The sequence below is a fragment of the Salvelinus alpinus genome, chromosome 22 (genome assembly GCF_045679555.1).
Source record: "Salvelinus alpinus chromosome 22, SLU_Salpinus.1, whole genome shotgun sequence".
NCBI classification, from domain to species: Eukaryota; Metazoa; Chordata; class Actinopteri; order Salmoniformes; family Salmonidae; genus Salvelinus; species Salvelinus alpinus.
The window spans coordinates 7408307-7428742 of NC_092107.1; the positions used below are offsets into that span (position 1 = coordinate 7408307).

The 20436-nt window shown below is 44.6% G+C and overlaps 1 protein-coding gene across 4 annotated transcripts in view; it reads left to right on the forward strand.

Annotated features, from left to right (window-relative positions):
* The window catches only part of LOC139548896 (neurobeachin-like), a 354477-nt gene that overhangs the window by 157084 nt on the left and 176957 nt on the right, over nt 1-20436 (forward strand). For all 4 annotated transcript variants that reach the window (XM_071358831.1, XM_071358832.1, XM_071358833.1 and 1 more), the window contains one exon: nt 10673-10797. In XM_071358831.1, coding sequence (XP_071214932.1) covers nt 10673-10797 — 125 coding nt within the window. The remainder of the gene's footprint in view (nt 1-10672; nt 10798-20436) is intronic.

The following is a 20436-nucleotide window of genomic DNA, read 5'->3' on the forward strand; positions in this document are numbered from 1 at the left end:
TGGGACCAAATACTAAACTTTTGACTACTTTAATACACATAAAAGTGAATTTATCCCAATATTTTTGGAGCTCACGGTATATACTGTAACTATACCACTATACCATACTATGACTATACTTCTCTACAGTATATCACTATACTATAACTGTCCCCAGTGCCAATACTAGCCTAGTTCATCACTACAAACCAGCTCCCACTGTCCTAGATTGGGCTGTATTTGTGTTGTGAAATTGTCTTCAGTCCTTTTATTTCCCACTTCACCATTTTATTTTGAGTCATGGCTGTCAGGTTTTACTGCCTTTTACCAACAGAACACATTCCCTGTGGAGCCAGGGTGTTAAATCTGTCTTTGTCTCCACAGCCCCGAGACACACACACACATTCAGGAGAGATGGGATTTAAATACACAGAGGAAAAAGGAGAGAAGATAGTGTTTTTACACATTTATTGCACTGCACTTAAATTCTAAAAGCATCCGTGAATAATGGCCGCCATGTTTCCTCTTGGTTATCAGGTCTGGAAAATGAGCTTTTAAAATGCAGTTTGAAATCCATTTGTGTGATTGATGTGTGACAGGGCTAATACATTTAGCCAGTTTCTGGGAGGCTTGGCCTCAGTCATTCTTTATGCCTGTCCTGAAGCCCCACTACGAGGGGAGAACGGGGAAGTGGAGAGCCAGTCAGTCGTCCTCACAGATCCAATTGAGATTAACTGGCTGTCACTGCCTTGCACTTTACAGTCTGTACAGTCTATATTGATCAAATGTTCAGTATATAGTCCAATTATTGTTTGCAAGTCATTACCCTCATATCATTTGGTAGTATTTGTCTGTTTTTGTAAGTCTGTTAGCCTAACATCAATAGAAGACCTTAGCTGGCAGACATTTACTAAATCTTTGTTTAGTATCAAACAGATTGTGTAACCCGCCTGGAGGACATCTGTGTCTGAAGCTGTTCTAGGGTCACATTATTTCCCTGCATGCATTTCTCTGTCTCATGCATGAAATTAAGCTTTTTGTGCTCATATTGGATTCAGCAAAGCAGAGTAGACATATAGCTTCAGATGCTGGAGAATATCAGACATGTCCTATTAGATGGATTTGAGTGAATTTATGGACGAGAACATCACCGTTTTAACACCTCTCAGTATGCAACATCTAGTTTTATTTCCTTCTCTCTTATTCTGCTCCGAATATAGGCTTACACTACACTTACAATACCATCAGTACACTCCGAATACCGTCAGTACACCCGAATACCATCAGTACACTCAGAATACTATCAAATTCAACACACTCAGAACACCATCAGTACACTCAGAATACAATCAGCACACTCCACATACAATCAGTACACTCCGAATACCATCTGCACCCTCCGAATTCCATCTGCACCCTCCGAATTTCATCAGCACACTCCGAATGCCATCAGCACACTCTGAATACACTCCGAAGACCATCAGTACACTCTGAATACCATCAGTACACTCTGAATACCATCAGTACACTCTGAATACCATCAGTACACTCTGAATATCATCAGCACACTCTGAATACCATATGTACTCTCCGAATACCATCAGTACACTCCGAATACCATCAGTACACTCCGAATACAACTTGTACACTCCGAATACAACCTGTACACTCCGAATACCACCTGTACACTCCGAATGCCACCAGCAAACTCCAAATACACTCTGAATACCATCCGTACACTCCGAATAACATCAAATTCATTACACTGAAAATACCATCAGCACACTCCGAATACCATCAGTACACTCAGAATACCATCAAATTCAGTACACTGAAAATACCATCTGTACACTCTGAATACCATCAGTACTCTCCGGATACCATCAGTACTCTCCGGATACCATCAGTACACTCCGGATACCATCAGTACACTCCGGATACCATCAGTACTCTCCGGATACCATCAGCACACTCCGAATGCCATCAGCACACTCTGAATACACTCCGAAGACCATCAGTACACTCCGAAGACCATCAGTACACTCCGAAGACCATCAGTACACTCTGAATACCATCAGTACACTCTGAATACCATCAGTACACTCTGAATACCATATGTACTCTCCGAATACCGTCAGTACACTCCGAATACCGTCAGTACACTCCGAATACCGTCAGTACACTCCGAATACCGTCAGTACACTCCGAATACCGTCAGTACACTCCGAATACCATCAGTACACTCCGAATACCATCAGTACACTCCGACTACCACCAGTACACTCCGAATACCACCAGTACACTCCGAATACCACCAGTACACTCAAAATACCATCATGGTATTCGGAGTAAACTCAGAATACAACCTGTACACTCCGAATACAACCTGTACACTCCGAGTACCACCTGTACACTCCGAATGCCACCAGCAAACTCCAAATACACTCTGAATACCATCCGTACGCTCCGAATACCATCAAATTCATTACACTGAAAATACCATCAGCACACTCCGAATACCATCAGTACACTCAGAATACCATCAAATTCAGTACACTGAAAATACCATCAGTACACTCAGAATACCATCTGTACACTCCGAATACCATCATTACACTCTGAATACCATCAGTACTCTCCGGATACCATCAGTATACTCCGGATACCATCAGTATACTCCGGATACCATCAGTATACTCCGGATACCATCAGTACTCTCCCGGATACCATCAGTACTCTCCCAGATACCATCAGTACACTCCGGATACCATCAGTACGCTCCCAGATACCATCAGTACTCTCCCAGATACCATCAGTACACTCCAGATACCATCAGTACGCTCCCAGATACCATCAGTACACTCCGGATACCATCAGTACACTCCGGATACCATCAGTACGCTCCCGGATACATTTACATTTACATTTAAGTCATTTAGCAGAGGCTCTTATCCAGAGCGACTTACAAATTGGATACCATCAGTACACTCCGGATACCATCAGTACGCTCCCGGATACCATCAGTTCACTCCGGATACCATCAGTACGCTCCCGGATACCATCAGTACACTCCGGATACCATCAGTACTTTCCGGATACCATCAGTACTCTCCGGATACCATCAGTACTCTCCGGATACCATCAGTACTCTCCGGATACCATCAGTACGCTCCCAGATACCATCAGTACGCTCCCAGATACCATCAGTACGCTCCGGATACCATCAGTACTCTCCGGATACCATCAGTACTCTCCGGATACGATCAGTACACTCCGGATACCATCAGTACTCTCCGGATACCATCAGTACTCTCCGGATACCATCAGTACACTCCGGATACCATCAGTACTCTCCGGATACCATCAGTACGCTCCCAGATACCATCAGTACACTCCGGATACCAACAGTACTCTCCGGATACCATCAGTACGCTCCCAGATACCATCAGTACACTCCGGATACCATCAGTACTCTCCGGATACCATCAGTACGCTCCCAGATACCATCAGTACACTCCGGATACCATCAGTATACTCCGGATACCATCAGTATACTCCGGATACCATCAGTATACTCCGGATACCATCAGTACTCTCCCGGATACCATCAGTACTCTCCCAGATACCATCAGTACACTCCGGATACCATCAGTACGCTCCCAGATACCATCAGTACTCTCCCAGATACCATCAGTACACTCCAGATACCATCAGTACGCTCCCAGATACCATCAGTACACTCCGGATACCATCAGTACACTCCGGATACCATCAGTACGCTCCCGGATACCATCAGTACACTCCGGATACCATCAGTACTCTCCGGATACCATCAGTACGCTCCCAGATACCATCAGTATACTCCGGATACCATCAGTACACTCCGGATACCATCAGTATACTCCGAGATACCATCAGTACTACTCCCGGATACCATCAGTACTCTCCCAGATACACATCAGTACGCTCCCAGATACCATCAGTACTCTCCCGGATACCATCAGTACTCTCCCAGATACCATCAGTACACTCCGGATACCATCAGTACTCTCCCAGATACCATCAGTACTCTCCCAGATACCATCAGTACACTCCAGATACCATCAGTACGCTCCCAGATACCATCAGTACACTCCGGATACCATCAGTACGCTCCCGGATACCATCAGTACACTCCGGATACCATCAGTACTCTCCGGATACCATCAGTACGCTCCCGGATACCATCAGTACTACTCCGGATACCATCAGTACTACTCCGGATACCATCAGTACTACTCCGGATACCATCAGTACTCTCCCGGATACCATCAGTACTCTCCCGGATACCATCAGTACTCTCCCAGATACCATCAGTACGCTCCCAGATACCATCAGTACTCTCCCAGATACCATCAGTACACTCCAGATACCATCAGTACGCTCCCAGATACCATCAGTACACTCCGGATACCATCAGTACACTCCGGATACCATCAGTACGCTCCCGGATACCATCAGTACACTCCGGATACCATCAGTACTCTCCCGGATACCATCAGTACACTCCGGATACCATCAGTACGCTCCCGGATACCATCAGTACACTCCGGATACCATCAGTACACTCCGGATACCATCAGTACACTCCGGATACCATCAGTACTCTCCCGGATACCATCAGTACTCTCCCGGATACCATCAGTACTCTCCCGGATACCATCAGTACGCTCCCGGATACCATCAGTACGCTCCCGGATACCATCAGTACACTCCGGATACCATCAGTACGCTCCCAGATACCATCAGTACACTCCGGATACCATCAGTACACTCCGGATACCATCAGTACGCTCCCGGATACCATCAGTACACTCCGGATACCATCAGTACTCTCCGGATACCATCAGTACTCTCCGGATACCATCAGTACTCTCCGGATACCATCAGTATACTCCGGATACCATCAGTACTCTCCCGGATACCATCAGTACTCTCCCGGATACAATCAGTACACTCCGGATACCATCAGTACGCTCCCAGATACCATCAGTACTCTCCCAGATACCATCAGTACACTCCAGATACCATCAGTACGCTCCCAGATACCATCAGTACACTCCGGATACCATCAGTACACTCCGGATACCATCAGTACGCTCCCGGATACCATCAGTACACTCCGGATACCATCAGTACGCTCCCGGATACCATCAGTACACTCCGGATACCATCAGTACGCTCCCGGATACCATCAGTACACTCCGGATACCATCAGTACTCTCCGGATACCATCAGTACTCTCCGGATACCATCAGTACTCTCCGGATACCATCAGTACTCTCCGGATACCATCAGTACTCTCCCAGATACCATCAGTACTCTCCGGATACCATCAGTACTCTCCCAGATACCATCAGTACACTCCAGATACCATCAGTACGCTCCCAGATACCATCAGTACACTCCGGATACCATCAGTACACTCCGGATACCATCAGTACGCTCCCGGATACCATCAGTACACTCCGGATACCATCAGTACGCTCCCAGATACCATCAGTACACTCCGGATACCATCAGTACGCTCCCGGATACCATCAGTACACTCCGGATACCATCAGTACTTTCCGGATACCATCAGTACTCTCCGGATACCATCAGTACGCTCCCAGATACCATCAGTACGCTCCCAGATACCATCAGTACACTCCGGATACCATCAGTACGCTCCGGATACCATCAGTACTCTCCGGATACCATCAGTACTCTCCGGATACCATCAGTACTCTCCGGATACCATCAGTACACTCCGGATACCATCAGTACTCTCCGGATACCATCAGTACGCTCCCAGATACCATCAGTACTCTCCGGATACCATCAGTACTCTCAGAATACCAAATGGAACTACTTTTGACGTGTGTGTGTGTGTGTGTGTGTGTGTGTGTGTGTGTGTGTGTGTGTGTGTGTGTGTGTGTGTGTGTGTGTGTGTGTGTGTGTGTGTGTGTGTGTGTGTGTGTGTGTGTGTGTGTGTGTGTGTGTGTGTGTGTGTGTGTGTGTGTGTGTGTGTGTGTGAGAGACTGAGAAGCCCCCTATGGGAGCCATTCCCAAATGGAGTTCCCTATGTAGTGCACTTCTCTAAACCAGGGCCCATAGTGCGCTATATAGGGTGCCATTTGGAAGACATCCCGGACCACCCTCACTGATCTGCCTGGCCCAGCCTCCTTCAGCACAGCAGCTTGGCACGACGGTCCAGAACCTGTCTGGTGCCAACCGCACGATTTAGAGTATCACTGGCCCCTCTCTCCTTCTCCCTTTCTTCCTCGCCCTCTTTCGCTTTCTGCTTCTCCTTCACTACTAAGCCACCTCCGAAGTGAAAGCATATGCTGTGGGATGAGGTTGGGGGGAGGGAATCATCATGTTTGCTTGGTTAATCAATTCATGTAATCTTGGGGTTGGTTTGTTTAACGTTTGATTCATATTAGCTAGATACAAATGAAAACATTTTGGCTTGTAGTTTAGGTTGCTGTACAACAATGATTATCCTTCAGCAAATCAAATCTCATGCATCATATGTGTTTAATATGTTTAATACATTGCAGAGGAAATGTTCAAAGCAGCTCCTTCCTCGTCCACCACGGTAGGCAGACTATTTGTAGTGGGAATTAGAGGTTATAATCTGTAACGGTAATCTCTCGTCTGCCTACAGTGGATTTACATTTTTCCGGCTATGTAATCTATCGTTTACAATATCATTTACGTGGCTTTGTCCCTCCACCTACTGACATCTCTGTTCTTCAGCTCCAAGCCTGCTGGGAGACTGACAGACATCGGACAAGCTCCAGACGTGCAGATACTCTACACACACACACACACACACACACACACACACACACACACACACACACACACACACACACACACACACACACACACACACACACACACAGTTGATTGATGCTCGTGGCTGTCAAAGGCCTGCTAAGTCTCCTGAGCCTTCAGCTTACTGACAGTTGTAGATATTACATTCATATTATATTCATATTATATTCACAGAACGGTTTGGTGATGTGATCCCCTTGAAACACGTTAATCTGTTTAGACTGACTCAATATTATGGCAGAGAGAGAGGTTGGGGGTGTGGGGGAAGGTATACAATGGAAGCCCTGGCTGCTAGCCAGACTGCCAAAGCTGGAGGTGGATTGACAACTGGGAGGCTGTCTGGGTTGTTGTTGTTGTTCGTGGTGGTAATACACACTGACTGGATCATTTACAAGGTGGAGGTGGAGGCATCATTTTAATATGGTCGTGTACTGGTACGCCCTGGCCAAAAGTAGTTCACTATACACTGAGTGTACAAAACATTAGGAACGTCTGCTCTTTCGATGATATAGACTGACCAGGCGAATCCAGGTGAAAGCTATGATCCCTTATTGATGTCACTTGTTAAATCCACTTCAATCAGTGGATTGAAGGGGAGGAGACTGTAGAAGGGGAGGAGACAGGTTAAAGAAAGATTTTTAAACTATGAGACAATGGAGACATGGATTGTGTATGTGTGCCATTCAGAGGGTGAATGGGCAAAACAAAAGATTGAATTGCCTTGAACGGGGTATGGTAGTAGGCGCCAGGCGCACCGGTTTGAGTGCAACGCTGCAGTGTTTTCTCGCTCAACAGTTTCTCCCGTGTATCAAGAATGGTTCAGCAACGGACATCCAGCCAACTTGACACAACTGTGGGAAGCGAGTCAACATGGGCCAGAATCCCTGTGGAATGCTTTCGACACCTTTTAGGGTCCATGGACCAATGAATTGAGGTTGTTCTGAGGGCAAAGGGGGGGGTGCAACTCAATATTAGGAATATGGTGCCATGTGGGACACCGTCGGAGGAGCAGGAGGACTGTGTAGTTCCTCACTCTGGTCTAGATGGAGAGGATGAAGATAAAGCACATGGTCCATTGATGTGACTGAGGATCTTCTCAGACCAAACTGTCATCTGCTCTACTATCATTTTAATCATCACTCTCTCCCTCGCTCCATATTTCTCTCCACAGCTCCGTTTGGAGTATGTAAATTACTTGCAGTGTTTTTCTACTTTTAGTTCCCCTTGAAGGAAACACAAAGCCTTTGAAATGTGTCCAGCCAGAGCTGCACTTAGTAACCTGATGCTGGGTCCACTGCTTAATGGTTTGCATTAGCTGCAAGCAATAAAACGTTCCTCCTTCCCTGGTCCTCCCTGCGAATGTTGCAATAATCATTTACAAAGATGGTTACCACATGCTGGAGCTGTTCCCTTCTTTCTCTCCTGTTTTTAAGGCTCTAATTCACTCTTATTAATAATGAATGAATGAAAATGCAGTTTTCTTTTGGGTTGCCCCAGGGCTCTGAGAATTATTTCAATGAATATTTCAACACATTATTTTAATCATGGTTCCACATACCCACACAGGGAGGGAAGGAGTGAGAGAGGGAAGGGGGGCTGTTTTATAGTTCTCAGACCCTCCCCATCATTAAACCCCACGTTGCTGCCTCCCTCCCTCCATGGCTCACTGCCTCCCTCCTCTCTCCCTGGCTGCCTCCCTCCCTCCTATCTCCCTGCCTCCCCTTTCCTTCTCCCTCCCTCCTCACTCCCTGCCTCCCCTTTCCTTCTCTCTCGCTCTCTCTCTCTCTCTCTCTGCCTCCCTCTCTCTCTCTCTGCCTCCCTCCATCCCTCCCTCCATCCTGCCCTTACTCCCTCCCTGCCTAGGTTGAGGGTCCTACCTCTCTGATTTACAAGTCTTGTTAAAAAACATAGTTAAAAAGGAGGCAAGCTGGGCCATTTAGACTTGTAATTTGATGCTGTATTTGTTAATGGGAGTGTTAGTGATTTATAGTGTAGTGGCTTCTGCTGCTGCGGCGGCTCCCGTGCTGCTATGTGTGTACTCTATGTAGCCCCCAGTGCGTGTGTGTGTGTGTGTGCGTGCGTGCGTGCGTGTTCGTGTCGTCTGTGTGTGTATATTCTAACCTGCTCTCAGTCTAACCTGTTTATCTCTGTCTAATCTGTCTATCTCTGTCTGTCTCAGTCTAACCTGTCTATCTCTGTCTGTCTCTGTCTAATCTGTCTATCTCTGGCTGTCTCTCAGTCTAACCTGTTTATCTCTGTCTAACCTGTCCATCTCTGTCTAACCTGTCTCTGTCTCAGTCTAACCTGTCCATCTCTGTCTGTCTCTCAGTCTAACCTGTCTATCTCTACATGTCTCAGTCTAACCTGTCTATGTCTGTCTGTCTCTGTCTAACCTGTCTGTCTGTCTCAGTCTAACCTGTTCACATCTGTCTGTCTCTCAGTCTAACCTGTCCGTCTCTGTCTGTCTCTCAGTCTAACCTGTCCGTCTCTGTTTGTCTCTCAGTCTAACCTGTTTGTCTCTCAGTCTAACCTGTTTGTCTCTCAGTCTAACCTGTCTGTCTATCTCAATCTAACCTGTCCATCGCCGTCTGTCTCTCAGTCTAACCTGTCTATCTCTGTCTGTCTCAGTCTAACCTGTCTATCTCTGTCTGTCTCTGTCTAACCTGTCTGTCTCTGTATAACCTGTCTGTCTCTGTCTAACCTGTCTGTCTGTCTCAGTCTAACCTGTCCATCTCTGTTTGTCTTTCAGTCTAACCTGTCCATCTCTGTTTGTCTTTCAGTCTAACCTGTCCGTCTCTCAGTCTAACCTGTCTATCTCTGTCTGTCTCAGTCTAACCTGTCTATCTCTGTTTGTCTCTCAGTCTAACCTGTATGTCTGTCTCTCAGTCTAACCTGTCCATCTCTGTCTGTCTCTCCATCTCTGTCTGTCTCTCAGTCTAACCTGTCCGCCTCTGTCTGTATCTGTCTAACCTGTCTATCTCTGTCTGTCTCTCAGTCTAACTTGTCTATCTCTGTCTGTCTCTGTCTAACCTGTCTATCTCTGTCTGTCTCTCAGTCTAACCTGTCTCTCTCTGTCTGTCTAACGTCTGTCTCTCAGTCTAACCTGTCTGTCTTTCAGTCTAACCTGTACGTCTCTGTCTGTCTCTCAGTCTAACCTGTCTGTCTTTGTTTGTCTCTCAGTCTAACCTGTCTGTCCCTCAGTCTAACCTGTCTGTCTCCTTCTATCTCTCAGTCTAACCTGTCTAACCTGTCTGTCTCTCAGTCTAACCTGTCTGTCTCTGTCTGTCTCTCTGTCTAACCTGTCTGTCTCTCTGTCTAACCTGTCTGTCTCTCAGTCTAACCTGTCTGTCTCTGGCTGTCTCTCAGTCTAACCTGTCTGTCTCTCAGTCTAACCTGTCTGTTTCTGTCTGTCTCTCAGTCTAACCTGTCTGTCCCTCAGTCTAACCTGTCTGTCTCCTTCTGTCTCTCAGTCTAACCTGTCTGTCTCTGTCTGTCTCTCAGTCTAACCTGTCTGTCCCTCAGTCTAACCTGTATGTCTCCTTCTGTCTCTGTCTAACCTGTCTGTATCTGTCTGTCTCTCAGTCTAACCTGTCTGTCTCTGTCTGTCTCTGTCTAACCTGTCTGTCTCTGTCTGTCTCTCTGTCTAACCTGTCTGTCTCTCAGTCTAACCTGTTTGTCTCTGTCTGTCTCTCTGTCTAACCTGTCTGTTTCTGTCTGTCTCTCAGTCTAACCTGTCTGTCTCTCAGTCTAACCTGTCTGTTTCTGTCTGTCTCTCAGTCTAACCTGTCTGTCTCTCAGTCTAACCTGTCTGTCTCTGTCTGTCTCTCAGTCAGCTGAATGACTTCTGGCGTCTGGACTACTGGGAGGACGACCTACGGAGGAGGCGGAGATTCGTACGAAACCCCTTTGGCTCCACCCACCTGGACATTCCCTGCAAGACGTTAGACGACTATGGTTAGTCAGCATGCTCCTGGCTGATTGATTTACAGTATGTGTGATTGAAAAGATAAACAGAATACTGTAGACCCAGAGGATAACACAGGAGCGTATTTGGCGACACTAACCCGCTATCGGGACACTGTAATAAGCAACCTTATTTCAACAGTTTTTCTTGTCAACTGTTAGGTTCTTATTTTTCTGAGTAAATAACTCACGGACACTATAGAAGCTTAAAACCTCTACCGCTTCTCTCTCCCGGATCCGGGATCCTCTTCATCAAAAAAGCTGACTAGCATAGCCTAGCCTAACGGGACAGGGATATCATATAATATAATTTCATGAAATCACAAGTCCAATACAGCAAATGAAAGATAAAGATCTTGTGAATCCAGCCATCATTTCCGATTTTTAAAATGTTTTACAGCGAAAACACAATATGTATTTATATTAGCTAACCACAATAGCCAAACACACAACGGCATATTTTCACCATGTTTCCACCGCATAGGTAGCCTTCACAAAACCCACAAATAGAGATAAAATGAATCACTAACCTTGAACAACTTCATCAGATGACAGTCTTATAACATCATGTTATACAATACATTTATGTTTTGTTCGAAAATGTGCATATTTATAGCTACAAATCCTGGTTTTACATTGCAGCCACCATCACAAATAGCACCAAAGCAGCCAGAATAATTACAGAGAGCAACGTGAAATACATAAATACTCATCATAAAACATTTATGTAAAATACATGGTGTACAGCAAATGAAAGATAAACATCTTGTGAATCCAGCCAATATTTCCAATTTTTTAAGTGTTTTACAGCGAAAACACAATATATATTTCTATTAGCTCACTACAGTAGCCAAACACACAACGCAATTTACTCCCCGCCAAAATAGCTTGCACAAAACCGACAAAATAGAGATAAAATTAATCACTAACCTTGAACTACTTCATCAGATGACAGTCTTATAACATCATGTTATACAATACATTTATGTTTTGTTCGAAAATGTGCATATTTAGAGCTGCAAATCGTGGTTATACATTGTGAATACGTAGCAACGATTCACCAGAATGTCCGGAGATATTTTGGACACTCACCTAATCTGACCAAAGAACTCATCATAAACTTTACATAAAAATACTTGTTGTATGGCAAATGAAAGATACACTGGTTCTTAATGCAACCGCTGTGTTAGATTTTTTAAAATAACTTTACCACAACATTGTGAGACAGCGCTCACCAACACGGCGGAGAATAGGAGTCAACATATTACACAGAAATACGAAATAACATCATAAATGTTGTCTTACTTTTGCTGAGCTTCCATCAGAATGTTGTGCAAGGAGTCCTATTTCCAGAATAAATCGTTGTTTGGTTTTAGAATGTCCATTTCTTCTGTCGAATTAGCAACCTTGGCTAGCATTGTGGCGCGAACAATCCCATCATCTCTTGGCGCAAAGAACGGAAAATTCCAAAAGTCCCAATAAACGTTGAATAAACTGATCAAACTCGGTTGAAAAATCCTACTTTATGATGTTTTTCTCATATGTATCAAATAAAATCAGAGCCGGAGATATTCGCCGTGTATACCGAACGCTTTTCAGAAGACAATGTGGAGCTCCTTCGCGCGCCGTGGAAAACTGACAAAAGGGCTGACCTGTCACTCCAAAAGCTCTTATTCGGCCTCAGATCAAGCTAGACACCCCATTCAACCTTCCACTGCCTGTTGACATCTAGTGGAAGGCATATGAAGTGCATACATATCGATAAATAAAAGCCAGTTGAATAGGCAGGCCCTGAAACAGAGCCTCGTTTTCAGATTTTTCACTTCCTATATGGAAGTTTGCTGCCAAATGAGTTCTGTTTTACTCACAGATATAATTCAAACAGTTTTAGAAACTTCAGAGTGTTTTCTATCCAATAGTAATAATAATATGCATATTGTATGATCTAGAACAGAGTACGAGGCCGTTTAATTTGGGCACGATTTTTTCCAAAGTGAAAACAGCGCCCCCCCCTATTGACAAGAAGTTGTTTAACCAAGTTTAATCATTCCCCAAAGGTTCTGTACAGCTGAAATCAGACAGCTAAAGATTTCACCGTTTATATGCATCCTACTTAAGACACTCCCCTTTCTCTCCAATCCTTACATTTTATGGCTCTACAGGAAGCTAATAAAGAGGGTAACAGGATTACAAACATTTATTACTCTCTTAAGAGAATCTGTCCTCACCTCCTGACCTCAACCTCTCTTTCATCTAATACACATTCCCAAGCCTTCTTCTTTCTTCTGAGAACCATTCACTTCTAACATAACCCAGTCTCTTTCATTTCCCATCATTCATTTAATATCTCAATGTTCAAAGTTTAGCACATCCCAACACAACTATACTTGATATCTGCTTCTAACCATTTTCTCTATTCTACAAAGTCTGTAGAAGTAACTAGTCTCCTGATGGAATGGGACCATTTTTGCTCAGTGTTTAGGGTTTGGTCAATACATGACAGGGTCAGGGGCATATATGACAGTAGCTGCTGTCTCTCTCCACACAGTACAATCCTGTTATTCATAATGTTGTATGATCGCAGACAACCACTGGGTTCTTCTCACTGCCAAGGCCAGCCTTATAAAGTGAGGAGCTATAGAGGGTCTCAGTGTCCTCAGGGTCCAGGGTTGAACCGTGTACTACGGCCAGGGCCTGTTGCTGAGCTGAGAGAAGTTTATTGTCATTTTTATAGGTAACATATTTACTGCCTCTGTCAATTGAACATGACACGTCCGTTCAATGAAACATTTTATTTTTTGTAGACTTTTCATTTAACTGTTGTGCTCTTAGTCACTAACTTTCCCTCATTGAGCTGACTAGGGCTGCGTCCCAAATTACATCCTGTTTCCTATATAGTCCACTACTTTTGACCAGAGCCCTGTGGACCGTGGTCAAGAGTGGTGCACTATATACTGCAGGGAATAGGGTGCCGTTTTGGATGCCGCCTAGCAGAGCAGAGGGAGTAAAGGAACAAGGGGAACAAAATGTTGTGATTTAGAAACTACAAAATGCTCTCACATCAAACAAAACATGCAATAAAAGAAAACGTCATTCATTTCTGTGATGCTATTAAATCCTATTGTTCCAAGTTGTCTGCACTCATCGGGAGGTATAAGCGGAGGTGAGCAGTCACTAGGCCAGTTCTCTAACCCATGCCTGATGACCCAGGTCTGGTATGAGGAGGACCAGGAGTTTGACCTCCAGGAGAAACTCTGAGCCCTAGTTCTCTGGGGCCTAATACTCGTCTTTGTGTAACTGAGGCTGCTTCCCGAATGGTACCCTTTTGACCAGAGGCCCTGGTCAAAAGTAGTGCACTATGTAGGCAATAGGGTGCCATTTGGGATACAGTTAGCTGTGCCGGGGGAGCCGACTGTTGGTTCAGCATGTCATCTGGCCTCTCAGCTCTGTGTCACTGCCAGAACACACACACACGCCAGTCCTGCGGATAACACGCACACACCAGATGGTTTCTCTCTGGGCTGCAGGTGGCCCATGTTAATGGCACACACACAATAATGACACTGTCTGCTTCTTATTTCTTTCTCAACCGTCCAGACACCTACTAGAGGACAAGGAGAACAACACTTTACAAACAGAAAAAAAAGCATTTACAACATTCATTATGAGAGACAGAGAGAGAGAGACTGCGTTTGAGGCTGGATCTAACAGCCTTGTATTTAGTGAACAGCAGCCATGAGGATCATACTCCAATAACTAGAGAGAGAGACTACTTGCCTGGTCCTAAATGTCAGTCTGACCAGTTTCACTCACTGGGGAAACATCATGTCAGAAGAGAAATGTGTTTAATGTTTGAGAGAAAATGTTTGAAAGCTGTCTGTAGACAGATAGTAACACACTAGTGACTGACAATCTCAGTACTTGTGTTCAGTAAATTATTTTCCCCCCAGTTTATTCTTTGGGAGCTTCTTGAATGTGTGGATTGAAATTTCTATGTGTGTGTACATCTATTAGCAACATTGACAGGGTGAGGAGGACTAAGGAGGGTTAGCTTTGTGTCTCTGCCCTCTGTCTGTCTGTCTGTATGACTATACCTTCTCTGTTCTGTAGCAGCAGCTGCAGCAGAGGATATAGTTAGCTGATTGGAGCTGGGGAACCATGAAATGGAAGTCAAATGGAAGTTTCATATTGATCCAGTGTTTAACAGGCTGTTCTACCTCCAGGTGTCCTTGCTGCCCTGCTCAGGTGGACAGGCTGGTTGTGTCCCTAATGGTACCTTATTCCCACTACTTTTGAACAGAGCCCCATAGATTCTGGTCAAAAGTAGTGCACTATATAAGCAGGGTGCAATTTGGGACACATCCAGGCTCTCTCTGACCCTCTGCTACTCACACACACTGATCTTTATAGCTCGTTACAGCAGAGTTCACACACACATGCACACACCCATTCACACACACGCGTACACACACACACAAACACGAACACACACACTCTACTGCACCCCGGGACGACATGTATAGCTTATTACAGCAGTAGAACACACATCATCACTAGCTATCATTCTATACATTATACTATAAGTAGCCTCTCTAGTCTGCCATTCCCTGGTTTATTATCATGACTAATGAAGATCCACTCTGAAGGAGATGAGCTGCATGTTGTCTGACTGACTTTCAATGAGCTCTCTGAGGTATAACACTGTGGAGCATGTCTGAAACCTCAATAATACTGTAACTAAAGGGATGAATAAAGGTATAGCTACAGGGCATCTAGCTACAGAGCATCTAGCTACAGAGCATCTAGCTACAGAGCATCTAGCTACAGAGCATCTAGCTACAGGGCGAGATACAGGGCGTCTAGCTACAGGGCATCTAGCTACAGAGCATCTAGCTACAGGGCGAGCTACAGGGCATCTAGCTACAGAGCATCTAGCTACAGATCATCTAGCTACAGACCCTAAATAGCATCTAGCTACATGGCGAGCTACATGGCATCTAGCTACATGGCATCTAGCTATAGAGCATCTAGCTACAGGGATTCTAGCTACAGGGCATCTAGCTACAGAGCATCTAGCTACAGAGCATCTAGCTACAGATCATCCAACTATAGAGCCTCTAGCTACAGGGCATCTAGCTACATAGCATCTAGCTACAGATCATCCAACTATAGAGCCTCTAGCTACAGAGCATCTAGCTACAGGGCATCTAGCTACAGAGCATCTAGCTACAGGGCATCTAGTTTCAGATCATCTAGCTATAGAGCCTCTAGCTACAGGGCCTCTAGCTACAGGGCATCTAGCTACAGAGCATCTAGCTACAGCGCATCTAGCAACACCATCTAGCTGCAGAGCATCTAGGCCAGGGCTGGTCCCCAGGTATAGGGGTGTGGTAATGAGATACTCCTGCCCTGTTAGCGTGTTACTGTCTCTACTCTTTGTCTCTACTGTTTCTACTTTCAGTCTCTATTATTTGTCTCTACTCTGTTTCTACTCTCTGACTCTTCTCTCTATCTTTATTCTCTCTCTACTCTGTTTCTACTCTCTGTTTCTACTCTCTCTCTCTACTCGCTGTTTCTACTCTCTCTACTTGCTGTTTCTACTCTGTTTCTACTCTCTCTACTCTCTGTTTTTACTCTCTCTACTCTCTGTTTTTACTCTTTGACTCTACTCTGTTTCTACTCTCTCTCTACCCTCTTCCTTTCTCTCTGCCTCTAATCTGTGTATCTACTCTCTGTTTCTACTCTTGGTTTCTACTGTCTTTACTCTGTTTCTATTCTCTCTACTCTCTCTCTCTCTACTCGCTGTGTCTACTCTCTCTACTCTCTGTTTTTACTCTCTCTACTCTCTGTTTTTACTCTCTACTCTGTTTTTACTCTCTCTACTCTCTGTTTTTACTCTCTCTCTACTCTGTTTCTACTCTCTCTACTCTCTTCCTTTCGCTCTGTCTCTAATCTGTGTATCTACTCTCTGTTTCTACTCTCTCTTTACTCTCTGTCTGTTTCTACTCTATGTTCTGTCTCTACTCTCTGTTTCTACTCTCTCTACTCCCTTTATCTCTATCTCTACTCTCTGTTTCTACACTCTCTACTCTCTGTCTCTACTCTTTGTTTCCACTCTCTCTGTGTCTCTACGCTCTGTGTATTTACTCTCTGTTTCTACTCTCTCTGTCTCTACTCTCTGTTTCTACTCTCTCTATGCTCTGTTTCTACTCTCTTTTTCTACTCTCTCTGTGTCTCTATGCTCTGTGTATTTACTCTCTGTCTCTACTCTCTGTTTCTACTCTCTCTGTCTCTACTCCCTGTTTCTACTCTCTCTATGCTCTGTTTCTACTCTCTATTTCTACTCTGTCTTTCTACTCTCTATCTATAGTCTGTGTTTCTATTCTCTTTCTACTTTCTCTCAGTACTCTCTGTCTCTTATATTTTCCTGTTTGCGACTGAGCAGTGTCTCCCAGCGTTCAGACCAGCCCAGGATTCAGTGATGCTGGACAGCTTGTATCGTGTGGAATGTGAATTCCGTGGAGAGAGAGTGGTGGGGTGGGGTGGGGCATGGGGGGAGATCTGGGACTGATGTAGGCTGGAAAACTGAAGAGAAGAGGGGACTACAGTTAAGGAAACACTACTATGTGATTAGGAAATGCTACTACATGAAACGCAGTTTATGAAGCAGTGCAAGGAGACAGAGTGGCGTTCTGCCCTGTTATCACTCTGTAGGATTATCATGTCATAAAGCATAGAGACATTACAGAGACAGGTAGGCATGGGTTAAGGCTGGGTTAGTTAAGGGTAGAGGGACACCCTCATCTGGGAACAGAGTCCAGAGAGAGGGAAGAGGCAAGAGAGGAGGAAAAAAGCACATTCTGCATTGCCATTACCGTCCAAAACAAACGCTAAAACTTTGCATCTGTCTCCGATTCCACTGTTCTGGGCGGGATCTGTGTTGGTAGCGTGGAGGCATAGGAGGAAAAGTTCTCTCCAAAATGGTTCTGGTCAGGTCGCTGTTGTGCCAGACGAACACACAACATAAAGCTTTTTTAATGCGATACCAAAACATAAATGACAGATTTTCAGACTTTTTATTTTGCAGTAAATATACATGTCCTGCACAGCAGTGTTGCCCATTTTGTTTATCCAGTTTGTGTAATTTACGTAGAATATGTGTTCTTCCAAAACAACTCCACTGTAATTCTAAGGTTTCATATTTTATTTATGGGTGTATATATTGAATTATTCTAAAGTATATTTGCCATCAGCCTTATTCCTCTGTTGGGAAATGTACTGTAGCAGAGTAGGCTGTTAAGTGAAACATCATGTGATTGAGTTTCTTTAAGGAGCGAGAGGTTGGGGCGTATGAGACGTTAGGAGACCAAGAAAAACATATGCTCCCTGAGTCTGACTGAGGCTATAAAAATGAAAGGTTCATGCCACAGAGTTCTCCCAATATATAAAACATGGACTGTTATATCACAGTTTGATTCAGGAGCCTGTGCTTCTTTTTAAAGGCATTTCAACTATTATCAATTCCACATTGAACAGTAAAACTACTGAACACTAAAATAGTTCCCTTCTCTGAGATGGTTAACTTTATTTGACCAAAGCTGAAAGCCAATATCTACTTTTTATCGTCACCCTCAGACTGGGAGGGAAACGTTGAAAATGTGTCATTCTGTCCTGTTGGCATGGCGATAGGGAATGAGTGACAGGTGACATTAGCTCTGCTCTCTCTCCCTCCCTTCTCTCTCTCGCTCTCTTCCCCTCTCTCTCTCCTCCCTGCCTCTCTCCCTCTCTTTCGTTCTCCTCTCTCTCTCCCTCTCTCTCCCTCTTTTTCGCTCTCTCTTCCCCTCCCTTCCTCTCTCACCCCCCCCGCTCTCTCTCTCACCCTCCCTCTCTTTTCTCTTTCTCTCTACTCTCTTTCTCCCTCTCTCTCTATATATATACAGTGGGGGAAAAAAGTATTTAGTCAGTCACCAATTGTGCAAGTTCTCCCACTTGAAAAGATGAGAGAGGCCTGTAATTTTCATCATAGTACACTTCAACTATGACAGACAAAATGAGAGAAAAAAATCCAGAAAATCACATTGTAGGATTTTTAATGAATTTATTTGCAAATTATGGTGGAAAATAAGTATTTGGTCACCTACAAACAAGCAAGATTTCTGGCTCTCACAGACCTGTAACTTCTTCTTTAAGAGGCTCCTCTGTCCTCCACTCGTTACCTGTATTAATGGCACCTGTTTGAACTTGTTATCAGTATAAAAGACACCTGTCCACAACCTCAAACAGTCACACTCCAAACTCCACTATGGCCAAGACCAAAGAGCTGTCAAAGGACACCAGAAACAAAATTGTAGACCTGCACCAGGCTGGGAAGACTGAATCTGCAATAGGTAAGCAGCTTGGTTTGAAGAAATCAACTGTGGGAGCAATTATTAGGAAATGGAAGACATACAAGACCACTGATAATCTCCCTCGATCTGGGGCTCCACGCAAGATCTCACCCTGTGGGGTCAAAATGATCACAAGAACGGTGAGCAAAAATCCCAGAACCACACGGGAGGACCTAGTGAATGACCTGCAGAGAGCTGGGACAAAAAAAAAGTTACTAAGCCTACCATCAGTAACACACTACGCCGCCAGGGACTCAAATCCTGCAGTGCCAGACGTGTCCCCCTGCTTAAGCCAGTACATGTCCAGGCCCGTCTGAAGTTTGCTAGAGAGCATTTGGATGATCCAGAAGAAGATTGGGAGAATGTCATATGGTCAGATGAAACCAAAATAGAACTTTTTGGTAAAAACTCAACTCGTCGTGTTTGGAGGACAAAGAATGCTGAGTTGCATCCAAAGAACACCATACCTACTGTGAAGCATGGGGGTGGAAACATCATGCTTTGGGGCTGTTTTTCTGCAAAGGGACCAGGACGAATGATCCGTGTAAAGGAAAGAATGAATGGGGCCATGTATCGTGAGATTTTGAGTGAAAACCTCCTTCCATCAGCAAGGGTATTGAAGATGAAACGTGGCTGGGTCTTTCAGCATGACAATGATCCCAAACACACCGCCCGGGCAATGAAGGAGTGGCTTCGTAAGAAGCATTTTAAGGTCCTGGAGTGGCCTAGCCAGTCTCCAGATCTCAACCCCATAGAAAATCTTTGGAGGGAGTTGAAAGTCCGTGTTGCCCAGCAACAGCCCCAAAACATCACTGCTCTAGAGGAGATCTGCATGGAGGAATGGGCCAAAATACCAGCAACAGTGTGTGAAAACCTTGTGAAGACTTACAGAAAACGTTTGACCTCTGTCTTTGCCAACAAAGGGTATATAACAAAGTATTGAGATAAACTTTTGTTATTGACCAAATACTTATTTTCCACCATAATTTGCAAATAAATTCATTAAAAATCCTACAATGTGATTTTCTGGATTTTATTTTCTCATTTTGTCTGTCATAGTTGAAGTGTACCTATGATGAAAATTACAGGCCTCTCTCATCTTTTTAAGTGGGAGAACTTGCACAATTGGTGGCTGACTAAATACTTTTTTGCCCCACTGTATATATATATATATATGTATCTCTTTCTCTCCATATTATGGTAGGCCTAAACCCTACTCTATGGTAGGCCTTTTTTTGATGGT